We start from the raw sequence: 14,076 nt of genomic DNA, 5'->3' as shown, positions 1-14,076 counted from the left end.
TGTAATAATTAAATGCTTGAGACACATAAAATGACAATGAAGAACTGTAAAATACTTGTTATGTTCAGGCAAATGTATACAAATGGCTTTTTAAAAACGAGTGCCTAAAATAAATGCTCGGTTTTCATTCAGTTTCGTGGTTAGCTATAAGGTAGCATATGTTTGCCTTGTAAAAAGACTGTATTTATTGTTCCGTATGCTAAGTTGACCAGTGGAGGGAATAATCGTTATAAAGTAACAGGACAAGACAACCTAAAGCCAGGTAAGCATCTTCACAGGCAAAAATAGTGTTCTTCTAACTCTGTGATGATTCACAAGGGCTTACTCTAGTCTATATTTGCCCATAGAGATAGACAAGAAGGTCCTTGAGCAGCCTCTTGAGTTCCAGGAGCATACAACCTTAAAATATTTCCAAAAGAGGAGATTCGTTCATTTTTATATAATATACATTTATTGAGCACCTACTATGTACCAGGCCCTAGTAACACAGATGAAGAGTACATTGGTAAAGCTTAAATTCAGACTGGTCTTTAAAAATGCTTTCTACCTGGCCCCTGGGACCAGGTACATTCTGAAGAGGTCTGCATATTAGGTAAAGGAGAGATTTCACCTTGTGGGGGGGGGTGGGAAATGCACCAAGTTACAGTGGTAAAAAAAAATTCTAAATGTGTCAGGCCTGAAGGAAGAGTGGGGAAAGGACTAGATTAGGATTAGGGAAACCTAGTTCTGACCCTATTACTTACTAGAGCTGTGTGACCTTAATCAAATTTCACTTCTGTGGCCCTGACTGTTCATAAGTAAAATGATAATGGGGCTACAGTCACAGAATATTAGAACCAAAAGGAACAGAGGTCATCTAGTCCTGTGCTTTTCAAAGTCCTTAGTTCAAATGTAAATACACAGAAGCCCCAGTATAAAACCGATAAAAGCTGAGTCACCTTGAAGTAAAAGCAGCACCTCAGAGCCTCAACCCCCTTCTCATTCCCTGCCCTGAAGTGGTCCAGGAGCTGAGCTCACAGAACACCACTGAAAACCACTCATCTGATCGAAACCTTCACCTTTCAGATGAGGAAACCAAGACACAGAATAGGAGAGATGGCTGTGATATGAATATTTGGTTTCCTAAATATGAAGGGAGGAAGGCTAAATAAACAGTTTTTAAAACTCATTTAAAAAAAAAACGCAAAGAAGGAAGTTGTCTAATTCTTTCAAAGTAGCTCCTTTATGAAAGGGAGCTTTGGAGTAGATTTTAAGGCAGCCAGCCCATGAGAGGCTGAAATGAACAACTACCAACAAGCCAACAAGAAGACTATGGCAGAAAACCAGACTTCGTATCAGTGGGCACTGGACCATGTAAGATCCTGGCCCCTGCGATTAGCACTTTGAAGAGGAACATTTGGAAAATTAGGAATTAGTCCAGCTCCCAGATCCCCAAGGAGGAGTCACCATCTATTACTCAAAAGTATTAACAGAAATTGGCATGAAGTGAAGTGAAGTGAAGTCACTCAGTTGTGTCCAACTCTGCGACCCCATCAACTGTAGCCTACCAGGATTCTCCATCCATGGGATTTTACAGGCAAGAATACCAGAGTGCATTGCCACTTCCTTCTTCAGGGGATCTTCCCAACCCAGGGATCTTCCCAACCCAGGTCTCCCGCATTGCAGGCAGACACTTTGAGCCACCAGGGAAGCCACCGAAATGGGTATGTTAGACCTTAAAGTGAACAGTGCAACCAAAAATCACTAGTTTGAAAGTTCTTCAGTGGTATCGTCTCCATGGAGGAAAGTCCTAGTTTGGTATCTTGACCACTGTTAATCACGGCAGACTTGAAATTAAACCAAAAAGTTAAAATGCATGTCCAACGTTCAACTAGTTGGTCAGGGCTGTGATCTCTTCTGATTTCATGGCATCAGACAGGAAGCTGAGCTCGTTGCACAGGGTCTCGTATCGGAATGCCATCCGGATCTGAGCAACATTTGTCTTTCGAATATCATTTCCTTCAGGTCCTTCTTTATAGTAATTTTGTCCCAGAAATTTTTGCTTTTCCTATGGACCAAGAGAAATACAAATGAAACAATATACCTTATATTCACTTCCTATATCCACATGGCAGCTCAGACTTAGCCCACCAAATCAGGCTATTCCTCCAAAGCAGGTCCTCCATCAAGACATCTTGCCTCACAGAGCTGTTAAAAAATTCCTCCTGCCTTCCTGTCCTCAAGGATGTCACCCTGGTAACCACATTCAGTCCCTTGATTTCTAACTGAGCTTTCCTTGATCAGAAAGACAAGAACTGTAAGAGCCGCTGGCAATGAAGAAAGCAAGGTGAAGGCGTGAAGATTCTCGAAGTCTCTCCCGAGAGCTGACAGACGTGCCTGGGGACAACCAGTCCAGGGAACCAAGTCCCCACAAAATGAATCTTGAGCCTTACCTCTTATCTGCATCAGCGTCCAACAAGAGTAGCACCATGCAGCCCTCTCCCTATACCATTGACACTGCCCAGGGGAGCTGCCCAGGGACACAGACACCCTTTGGAGCAGTGGTTCTCAACCCTGGCTCCATATCAGAATCACCTAGACAGCTATTAAAAAAAATGAGTGATGTCTGGGTCCCATTCCTACAGTTTTCTGTTCAATCTAGGTACTGTTCAGCTATTTGAGAAGCCCTGAGTGCTTATTATGTGCCAGAGTCTAATCTTGACCTCAGGGATGTAATGCTGAACTTATATTCTGGAAGGCAGGACAGAAAAACACATGACTACGTAACGGCAATGTAAGTAGTAATAAATGTTATGAAAAAAAGCAGAAAAGGGATGGATAATGAGGGCAGGTGTGTGGCTACTACAGAATGAGTGATTGGGGAAGGCCTCTCCAAGGAGGTGACATGTGACCAGAGATCTGAAAAAAGGCAACAGAGCAGCCATGAAAATTTAGGAGTCTCCCCAGTGGTCTCCCCTAGAATGCGGCAGAAACCCTGCCTATTTCATCCATCCCCAGCGGCAGGGCCGAAGACGCCTGGCACAGAGCAGACATCTGACGTACGGTGTGGAAAGGACGAGGGGTACCTGATGCGAGAGGCCGCTCTGCAGCACACTGTTCCTGGCGATCTCACACAGGTCACACGTGCTCAGCTTCCACACTTGAGCCGCAATTGCGTATTCCTCCATAAGCGCTTCCTAGATTCCCCCCAGAGGAAACGTTAGATCGGAGTCTGTCCATTTCAACACTTGGACATCGCGGATTTCACCTTTCCTTAAGAACTGGCACATGGACAATAAAACAACATCCCCCTCCCCCTAAAATCACAAACTCCCAAGATCTTTTTTGTGTGAAAGTTCAGGTAACCAAAGACAGAGATATCAAAGAACAGCTACAGATTTATCTGTTGACCGGCACATGTTCATGTTCAAGGCCCTGCGCCCAGGACTAGGGCACCAGCCTGCTCTCCTGTGCCTATCTCCCTGTCATGCACACTTTTAATGCCCACTCTGCAGCCTTGCTTTGTAGTCAACACTTTTTCTTAAGATTGTCCAAAATAAAAGTTAATCTGAGTAAAGTACTAAAAGAGATGGAGCATTGATTATGAATGAGAAGTGATCAAGGGTCAGTAGTGAGACAGTGTAAGCCGAGGAGGATTTAAGCTTGAGCTGTGCGTTCACTTTGTTTTCTCAGCTGTGAAATAGCTCACATTTATCACAAGTCCTTCTCTCACCTCTTTGCCACATCACTGTCTCTGTATCCTAGGCAGTGGTTCTGAAAACACAGTCCCAGGATTCCTAAGGATCCCCAGGGCTTTTTGAAAGGTCCTCCCATTTCCAACTATGTATTTATTCTGTGAGGCAAGATTTCTTCATGCACTTTGGTAAAAACAATTTGTCACAACAGATTGACTGCAGAAGCAGAGATGAGAATCCAGCTGTCTTCTATCAAACCAGACATTAAGGAGATTTGCAAAAATGTAAAGCAATGCCATTCTCTATTTTGTTATCGAAGTTTGTGGGCATATGGTTATTTCTCATAAAAATTGGTAACTGTGTTAACATTTCACGATTTATTAGTGTTATTTTTACATGAGTTAATATTTTTCAATTTAACACAGTTAATTTTCACTAGTTAGAAGGCACGTCAACCTCAGCTCTCTGAGAGCCTCAGTTTCTCATTATATAAAGGGGTCTTGAGATCAGAGGCTTCCCTGGTGGCTCAGTGGTAAAGAAGAACTCGCCTGCCAATGCAGTAGATGCAGTTTGATCCCTGGGTTGGGAGGATTCCCTGGAGAAGGAAATGGCAACCACTCCAGTATTCTTGCTTGGGAAATGCCATGGACAGAGGAACCCAGCAGACTGCATAGTCCACGGGATTGCAAAAGAGTCGGACACAGTAGTAACTGAGCACGCACACGTGAGACCAGAAGCTTGGAGCCTGTCCTAGAAGACCTAGGCACTTCTGTTTTCACTAATCTGTGGCTGGTCTCATCATTACCACCACATTTGTGCTGGTACACTGGTGACTGGTCCCCATGCATGATACCACCTTTCCCTTCCTCCTCACTGTCCCAGAGATCCACAACTTCCTAGTAATCATAGTGGTAACAAAAATGATAGCTAACATTCTTAATACAAGTAACTCTGCCAATATTACAGAGCTAGGGAATATCAAAGGAAGGGAAAATGAAAGGCAAAGAAAAGAAAGCCTCATGGTTTCAAGAACCCCAAAAAAGGGCTTCTGGGAGGAACACTTTTTCCTCACCAGGAGCCTCCTCTTGTCTTCACTGGTCACCAACGCCACCCTGAAGGCACCGTGTGCTCAGGTCCCTACCGTGGAGGATGACAGCCCTCACCTTCCCCTAGAGTCCTCACCTTCGTGTAGTGAAACTGCATGGGATCATCGGTGGAGAGAGAAACATGAAGCCCCTTGTGCAGGAATTCCCTCAGAGGGTTTTTCGAATATTCGAGGAACAGACTGTTGTTGCTAAGAGGAGACATGGCAATGGGGATCTGAGCCAGGTAGTAGAGATACTGCAACACCGGACTCTGCAAAAGAACCACCAAACTCAGGGGACAAGAGCCAAAGGCGGGGAGCATTCACCAAGGGAAGCCAGGGCTCCGGGCAGTGTCTACGGGAGACCCCTGAGCTCCCTGCCAGGACTCTGGACCCCACCCTCTGTATTCACCTCTCTCCTGCATCGGGGCCCATCCCTCCCTGGGACTGCTCTCCTGCCCGTTGTTGGAAGTACTCCGTCTTGGCTCCAGACCAGAAGCACAGCTTAGGGCAGGAAGGGCACCTGCCAGGTCCCGGGCTGACCCCAACCTACGTCCTCAGCTCCCCTCTCCCAGGCACTGACCCCAACAAGTCAGCCCTTGGAGATGCCCCACGTTTGTTGTTTTGCTTGACCACAAACATTGAGGTTGTCACTGTAAACACTGCAACTCCTTGGAGGTAGAAAGGGGCGGACATGACCGGGCTAGAGTGGTTCTCTGATGTAGCACCCACCCCACACAGAACCATGAGGCATGGCTAGATGCCCCCTAGGAACAGGGAAGGAGAGGAGTTTGAGCAAATATCCTTCCTATGGAAGTGAGTCAAAATATGGAGAAGACTGAATGCATAGAGTTCATGGTAACATTAGTTACACAAGCAAAAAGTCGGATGGATTCTGTGCAACAGCTGGAGGAGTGCTGTCCTTCCGCAGCCTTTAGGATGAGCAGCCAGATGTCATGTCACAGCACAGAAAAATGCTTGTGAAACAAAATTAGGGGACGAAGAAGGAACTGTGTGTTATGATAATAAGCTGATTAAAAATATGCCCTGGAAAAAAAAGATGGGAATTGGAAATAATAACAAGCTAATGATGCTTTTTTTAAGTGATAGCAGTGAGGATTTTTTTTTCTATTTCTCCACTTTTTCGAAAACCTAAATTGGGATGGATTTGATCATATTATTTCATAATTAAATATAATACCAAGAGACTACAGACAGCAAAGCCTAGAAGAAGAACCAGCATTTCTGCATCACTGGCCAGAGACTCCCAGGTGTGGCCAGAGTCCAGGCGGTCCCCACCCTCCCCAGAGGAGCCCCAGGGCGGGACTGTTACTGCAGGGCAGGCATCTGTCAGGGGCCCGGTTACCTTCTTGAGGAGCAGCCCGTGGGAAATGTTGTCGGCAGTCAGGAAAGCGGAAACCAGGTGGGTGATGGAGCCAGCCTCCCCACAGTGAGGCCGGAACAGGAACGTGCTCAGGCCCCGCTCCCTGTAGGCATGAGGCTCATGGTGAAAAAGGACCCTTGGTCCACCTGCCCCAGTGCCCGTGGGCCTGCGCCGCTTGCTCAGGGCCCACTCCAGGGAAGACAGTCACCCATGGCTGGGTCAGCACAGCTGACACGCAGCACCCTGGAAACAACCTCTCCCCAAATCTGAGACCCAGGCCCAGAGCTCCTCAGAACCAAGAGATGCCATCTCCTGAGAACAGAGGGAGGGCCCAGTCCTCCATCCATCCTCTCCTCCTCTCCCCCAGGGCCTGGCAGCCCAGATTCAGACAGGCAAGGCCCTGAGAAACCATCGAGTCCAGACTCTGTTGTAAGAAGAGGGCAATCCCAGAGAGTGGAGCCAGATGTCAGAAGCCCCTGAGCAGGGCAGCAATAGCTGAACTAGAACTCCTGCCTCAGAAAGCTCAGCCCAGGACTCCACCCCTGGCATCTCCTTTCAGTCAAAGCCCCACTCAAAGCCCCACACTCAGGAACTGGCGCTGGCTGAGGCCTCAGCCTCGTGACCCAGCAGGGGTGGGAAGGACCACTCAGCGTCCTGCCGCCTGGACCCCGCCTGAGTGCGTGCACTGGGGGAGCCTGGGCACAAAAGACCACCAGATGGAAGCTCTGAGGGCATGAACACAGTCTGTTTAGCCCCCTGTTATGTGTCCTGGGCCCAGGACAGGGCCTTCACTTGGCAGGTGCTGTGAAGTGTTGAATGGATGGACACATATGAACGCCATTGGTGTGGAGGTGAGTGAACATGTGTTGGAAGGTCATGCATCTGTAACCTATCAGGGATGGATGCACACACATAGGTGTGGTGTGTGTATGGACACGTGTCCAGGCATGGGGGCTGGCCGCCTTGTATGTGTGATGGTGTCTGTTGCAGTGAGTGGGCCCATGAGCGTGTGGCCCTGCGGGTACGGGTCCAATGGCCACGCAAGGGGTGCGCAGGGCTGGCTCACCCACCTGCGGAGGTTGTTCAGCACCATGATGTTGGCGTACATGTAGTACAGGTAGTAGCTGTAGGGTGGGTTCTGCTCGCTGGTCCAGACGTCCGGGCTGGGGCTCTTGTCTGAGAACATGTGGTCGCTGTGCTTGGACTCATCATCCACGCTGTCAAACCCCGTCACCTGGGCAGGAGGAGGGATCCTGCATCAAGCTGCGGCAGACGGGCCGCCAAGCGAAGCGTTAAAGGCCTTGGCGCCCAGGCCTCTCAGCTGGGGACCCCGGGGCCTGCCTGAGCCACACTTCTCCCAGGGATGGGGAGTGGGCACAGCGCCCCAGGCTGTCCCTCCAGGGTTTCCAGAGGTACCCAGAAGCCAGTCTAGGGAGCACCAAGCCCCTGTGTGGCAGCAACAGTGAAGGGGAACTCAGGCCAGGCCAGGTGCAGGGTGAGGCGGCTGGACTCACCTCCCGTCCTCCGCTGTGCCATCAGCAGCAGTGACAACAGCTGTGAGGAGAAGGGGACAGGTGTTTCCATACACCTACGGGGTGTCAGGCCCTGCCTGAAGCACTCACCACACACGTCAGCTAACTCAGTGCTCAAGTGGCCCTGTGAGGGCGGGCTTGGCTGAGAGCAGAGCAGGGCTGGTGAAGGCACTTGCCCACGTGAGACCACCAGCTGAGCCTAAAGGGGCTCGGGGTCTGCACTCTTCGGGGCTGCAGGTGGAGGATGCCCTGGGGTGGCCATGAGAAACCCACTGGGATGCCTCACAAGCAGGCCAAGGTGGGCGCCATCCAAGAGGGCTTCTTGGGAGGCTGAGCCCTGACTCCTGGAGCCTGCCCTCTGAGCAGGGTCGGAGCAGCTCAGAAGACACCCTCCCCGCAGCATACTCACACCGACACTGGGCCCGCCCTACACTCCACGGGCCCACCCGAGGCACCAGCTTCTTGCTGTCACCTCCTCCCAGAGGTCGGGCCCTGAGGGAAGACGTACCTGCGAGGACTTGGCTCCCAGCGGCACGCAGGGCCACTTGGATCCCATCACTCGGCCCCAGCAGTGCTTTGGGAAGGGGCCCCTGAAGGACAGGCCCAATCTGGGGGGCTCCCAGCCCAGCCCCAGCCAGGTCTGCCTGTTCCCAACTGGGCAGTAGAGGCCCAGGGGAGCAAAGGACCACCAAGGTCTTGCCAGAATCTTCTCTGTCAGAGTCACATGTCAATGGAAATGACGGTCCCCACTGCAGCTCTCAGCATGGCCTGGACACATCTGGGGGCTAGAGGGACCTCGAGTTCTGTGCTGTCTGCACTCACAGCTCCATGCTGCTCCTGAACTCTCAGGGCCCAGCATGGGGGCAATGTCAGCCCCTCCCCTGAGCTCTGCGTCCCCCATGCAAGGCCCTCAACTGGACATCCCAAGAGCCTCAAGCACAGAATCTGTCCAAACCCCAACTCCTCCTCCTCTCCAGCCTCCCCACTCCTCACACAGCTGGCAGTGACCTCCTAAAGGCACAGCACCTGCTCCCCTGCAAAACCAGGCACCGAGGGCCCCTCCAACTCCTTCCCTCGCTCACCTGCAGGCCATGCCCACGCCCCATCTGTTTTCCAACTGCACCCACCACCTGTATACCCCTCACTTTCCTTAATGGGAGGCAGGATTCTATGGGATCGATGACACTTGGGTCAGGACCCTGGGTATGAATTCCAGTCCTGCCCCTTTTCAGCTCTGTGGTCTCTCAGTTTCCTGGTGTGTACATTGGAGCTAGTAGCTTCACAGGACTGCTGCAAGGATTAAGTGAGATAATCCACAGTGTCTGAACACACAGCAATGCGTAATCATGCTGGCTCCTACCAGCAAATGATGTAGTCTTGAGGGTGAGGCGAGATCGCGGCATGGCGTGGATCACCGCGCGGGAGGCCGTCAGTGTGAGCTGCCACTACTGCTTCAAGCCCCCTTCGCGTCTCTACTGCTGCAGCAGGCCCCCACCTCCAGCTACCTTCTGTTCCAGGGCTTTCCTCACTCAATAGCCTGCTTGTTGATGGTCTAAGACATAAGTTCAACGCTGGCCCTCCGCCTGTTCAAACTTGCCAGCACCCCCCAACCCTTCCCCGTACAGATACACTCAGCCATCCCTCCACCCCTACCTCTTCACGCTGAGCCCTCTGGGATCTTCCCTGCCTCCCTCCCTGTCAGAAACCATCCACACCATAACCTGCAGTAGGCACTGAACTTGCCCCTCACCGTCTGCAGCCCCCTTTGTTCTGGGTACCCAGAGTGCGGGACAAGCTCCTGCCCCCCTGATGCCCTTCCTGCCCACCCTTCTCCCCTCTCCCACAACTAACCAGATAAACATATTTTGTGGGGCTCAACCAAACAAGGTGTGAGGACCACTGGTGTCCAGGGGAAAGCTGGAGTCTGGAATGTCTGCAGCTGGGGCAGGCCCGGTCCTTTCACCCCGCCTGGCCAGGAACTGACTCTAGTCTTTCTGCCCCGAGGCTGCCTTCCCAGCACCCCACCCATGCCTGCAGGGCCACCCCAGAGGAGAAGGGAACTTCCCTTCTCTGCAAGAAGCTTGTTATTCTAGAAATTCAGCTTCTTAGGGTGGGACACTTCATGCCTGGGGCACACCAGTGATCTTGGAAGCTAAGCTGATGAAACTTGCTGGGAGTCTTCTCCTCCCTCCCCTCTGGGCACATCACCTGGGCACCACCCATGCTTACGTATTTGAGGAAGAGGTGAAGCTCTCGGTGATCTTGAGGGTTGATGGTAGCCTCGAAAAGGGGCAGGAAGATATTCTCCAGCATCTTCCCAAAGCTTGGCAGCAGCTTCTTTAACCTAAATATGTCACTGGGGGAAAGCGAGACTTGCCGATAAAGGTGGTTCCAATAGCCCCCTCGACCTGTCAGAGACCACCCCGGTCCCTTCCTCAGGCAGTGCAAGTCCCCACTTAAGCACCCAGGGCAGGGTCAGAGGTGGGGCTCCAACACAGATCCTCCCCTCCTCGCCAAGTTCTGCAATACCAAGCACTGGTTGGCACACTCAGCACCTACCCATGCCCATCAGTGAGTTTTCTTCAGCTAGAGGCCACACTGGGAGGGGGGCACTGGGATTCAGGCTGACCTAACTCCCTGCCACTCAGCTCAGTTCCCCTAAACCACAAGTCCCAGCCATTCCAGGGGCCCTATATTGCCCAGACTGGAGAGGACAGGAGTAGTCTGAGCCATATCCAGGCAGTGGGCCAGCAATGTAGGCCCCCATCAGGTTATGCAGACTCCCAGCCTCACCCAAAAAGATAGTCCATCCTCAAATCACAGTGACAAGAAGATGGGCAGTCGTTCCCACCAGGGCTTCCCAGGTGGTGCAGTGGTAAAGAATCAGCCTGCCAATGCAGCAGACACAAGGGACACGGGTTCAACCTGTGGGTCAGGAAGATCCCCTGGAGAAGTGCATGGCAACCCACTCTAGTATTCTTGCCTGGAAAATTCCAAGGGCAAAAGAGCCTGGTGGGCTGCAGTCAATGGGTCGCAAAGAGTCAGACATGACTGAGCAACTGAGCACAGTTCCACCAGGCCTTTGCGATTATATGTTCCTCAAAGAACAGTGTGGAAGCATCACAAGGTATCTGTGCAGACCGCCCCTCTCTGTAGGGGAGTCCCAGGGGCACTAGGCCTAGGCTGGCACTGAAACAGGCTCAGCAGATCCTGCGGGACAGGCTGGCGACCCCAGAGGACACGGGGAGACAGCAGCTGCCTCACTTACTAGATCCGGGGCACCTGGATGATCCAGCGCATGTTGGGCGAGTAGACCTTGTGCTGGATGAACCAGCGGGCCAGGTTGGGCCACTCCTCGGGACTGCGGCCGTAGATGGAGAGCCGTGGCTCTGAGTACTGGTACTTGCTCTCCTCCAGCTCCCGGGCCACCTCCTGGCACCAAGAAGAGCTCAGATCAGCCCAAGAGTTGAACCTGGGTTGACCCCAGCAGCAGACCCTGCAGCTCCCCCAGCCAGCAGCTCCCCGGCTCAGAAGGCCTGATCTACACCTCTGTTAGCACTCACTCCACCCTCATGGGGAAGAAAGCCCTGGGCTTGCACAGTCACTCGTGTGACTAGAGGCCCAGGGGCAGAAGCGTCACCAAACAGAGCGAACCCGTACCCTGTGCAGGCTGCAAACACGCAGAGCAGCAAGCCTGGCTGTGGAGGGCAGCGCTGGGATGGACATCTTCCCCTTCCTCTTGCCCACAGTCAGCACAGTCCATACACAGCACTTCCTGCCCACCCAGAAGCTGGCGGCCAGGGCCACAGCACTGGGCAGTGGGCGCCTGCCCCTCGCCTGAGCTGGATGGACAGGGATTCAGGAAGGGGAAAAGGACAGGAGCCCCTGCAGGCCCCCATTCCCTGGACGCAGATGCTGTTGGGAATCCAAGGAGGGCTTGAGATGCCCAGGGCTCACTCACCTTGACCATCCGAGCAAAGTACTCTCCTCCTAGGTAGTTTTCTGTTTTCAGATACAGGTCTCGCAGCTCGCTGGCCCCCACAGGGTTGTACTTGGAGTTGAACTTGTCAAAGCGGTGGAACGTCTGCCGGCCCTGGAGAAAGAGACATCAGCCAGCTCACCACGCTATCCTGCAGCCACCAGACACACACCTCCAGCCGTTACAATGTGGCCTCCACGAGCCACACTGAAAGGCACCTTCTATGTCAGTTCATACATGGACGCTTGGAAAGTCCCAGGGCCGGGACCACACATCCTCACTCAGTCAGCCCTGGGGTCTGTCCCTGAGACCCTCTGTAGAGCAGGGTCAAGGTCCTCGTGCTTCTAGAAGCAGGGCTAGCTGAGCGAGCAAAGAATACTGAGCCATCCGTAATAATGTGTGCCCTACTACTGCTTGGACTGCATAAGGCCCTTTCTCCACATCTCCTCATTCAATGTCTGCCTTTAAGATTTTTTCACTGTGGTGAAATGTATACAACACAAAATGTGCCGTCTTAACCATTTTTAAGTGTACATTCACACTGCTGGGCAGCTATCACCACCATCTGTCCCCAGAACTCTTTCATCTTACAAAACTGAAACTCCGTCCTCACAAAACAACTCCCCACGACCCCTCCCCCAGCCCACGGGAACCACCCTTCTCCTTTCTGTCTCCATGAGTTTGCCTGTTCCAGATGCCTCATACATGTGGAATCATACAGTACTTGTCCTTTTGTGTCTGACTTCTTTGATTTATAATGTTTTAAGGGTTCATCCGTGGATGTAGCAGGTTATCAGTACTTTATCCCTTTTCAGGACTGAATAATATTCCAGTGTGTGTATGTATGTGTGTGTGTGTACATTTTGTTTATCCATTCAAGTGCTGATGGACACTCTTTGGCCACTGTGAATAATGCTGTGATAAGCACTGATGTGCAAGTATCAGTTTTAGTCCCTGGGGTCTATACCTAGGATTGGGATTGCTGGAATATATGGTAATTCAATATTTAACTTCCTGTGGAGCAGCCATACTGTTTTCTATAGCAGCTGCACCTCCATTTAGTACTTTAATAACACTGCAATGTCATTAAGGCACGTGGTAGTCACCACGTTACAAGCAAGGAAATAAAAGCTCAAGTGAATTACTCAAAGGCACTTAATTAACTCTTATGTAGCGGAAATGGGAGTTAGAAGGGGAATGTCGCTGACTTCAAGTCACACCCTCTTCTCCTCTGTCCCAAGGCTGCTTCCAGCCCTTACTCTCTGCGGACAAACTTCCTCTCACAGTTCCCACGGCTGGAAGAGAAAGAGATGCCTACACAGCCAGCCCCTCTCCAAGACCAATCGTGGCTGCTTTCCAGCAGGCTGAGTCCTCCACCAGGACTGCGTGAGGCCCTGGGGCCGAGCCCACTCACCGCATGGACGTCCAGTGAGTCCACAGTGAGGTCGTACGGGTCCATGTGCAGGCTGTCGAACACCTGCCGCAGGGTGATCTTCCGGCCCCGCTTCTCGGCCACTGTCCTGTCGGGCTCCGTCTGATACGTGTGCTTGATGAAGCGCAGCAGGTGCTTCTGGTTCATGCAGGCAGCTGCATGGATGTGCGTGTCCACCTGCGACACAGGCCCCAGCATGTGAGCCGAGCCGCCTCCCTCGGCACCAAGAACCAGGACCCCCGGGCTTCGGTGTTGAGTGCAGAGCCTCAGCACCTCCCCTGGGGCTGGACCGCCCCACCCCATATCTCTTCTAGAACTGGGCTTCCCCACTCTAGCCTTGCTGCCCAATCAATCCCCCTTCTTACAGCATCAGGAGACCTTTTCTAAGTACAGTTCAAATCTGGCCATTGTCCCTGTTAACACATCAGTGCTGCCCAACATTTCAAGATAACGCCCAAGTTCCTTAGCCTGGGATTCAAGGCTTACTTTCAGTCTTAAGTCTCACCTTGCCCTGCTCTCTGCTCCAGCCAGGAGACCCCAGTTACAGGTACCCAAGGAGCCATGCTATTCCTCAGCCTGGATGTCTTCCTTCCTCCCCACCAGTCTCATCCACTTGGAAGTCTTCTACGACCTCCTCCACATAGAAGCCCATCCTGATCCCCCAAACACAACAAGCTAGTTTTCCCCTTGTCCAACCTGGAGCCCTGGCACAGACACTCCTGTCACTGTATGTATCCTCCAGTCCTCTCTAATAAGTTTCTATCTACTTCATCATTAGACTGGAAGCTCAGTCCTCATGGATAGGGGCGTGTCTGTGCACTAAGTCTCCAGTGCCTACCCCAGAGCCTGGGATGATGTGAAATCAATGGACGGATGAACGGACCAATGAACAAGTATGGGAGGTTCTGACCATTTCAGTGATATCCACCTCCTCCTCATAGAACCCCGAGGGCTCATGTAATGCCCCGCAAAATCCCACACTTGCCACTGA

The 14,076-nt window shown here is 51.9% G+C and overlaps 1 protein-coding gene across 11 annotated transcripts in view; it reads right to left on the bottom strand.

Annotated features, from left to right (window-relative positions):
• Positions 1-428: 428 nt before the first annotated feature.
• The window catches only part of AMPD3 (adenosine monophosphate deaminase 3), a 52,271-nt gene continuing 38,623 nt past the window's right edge, over positions 429-14,076 (bottom strand). For 10 of the 11 annotated variants that reach the window (XM_044929508.2, XM_044929515.2, XM_044929510.2 and 7 more), the window contains 9 exons: positions 13,068-13,262; positions 11,636-11,767; positions 10,943-11,106; positions 9,904-10,030; positions 7,213-7,376; positions 6,125-6,245; positions 4,857-5,030; positions 3,066-3,176; positions 429-2,047 (listed from right to left, as the gene is read on the bottom strand). In XM_044929508.2, the coding sequence (XP_044785443.2) occupies positions 1,871-2,047; positions 3,066-3,176; positions 4,857-5,030; positions 6,125-6,245; positions 7,213-7,376; positions 9,904-10,030; positions 10,943-11,106; positions 11,636-11,767; positions 13,068-13,262 (1,365 nt within the window). In that variant the 3' untranslated portion in view covers positions 429-1,870. The remainder of the gene's footprint in view (positions 2,048-3,065; positions 3,177-4,856; positions 5,031-6,124; positions 6,246-7,212; positions 7,377-9,903; positions 10,031-10,942; positions 11,107-11,635; positions 11,768-13,067; positions 13,263-14,076) is intronic. The other variant, XM_044929513.2, reaches the window with a different exon arrangement.

The sequence above is a fragment of the Bubalus bubalis genome, chromosome 16 (genome assembly GCF_019923935.1).
Source record: "Bubalus bubalis isolate 160015118507 breed Murrah chromosome 16, NDDB_SH_1, whole genome shotgun sequence".
Lineage (NCBI taxonomy): Eukaryota > Metazoa > Chordata > Mammalia > Artiodactyla > Bovidae > Bubalus > Bubalus bubalis.
The sequence above is the reverse complement of the archived record's forward strand: the minus strand, read 5'-3'. Positions and strand labels throughout refer to the sequence as shown.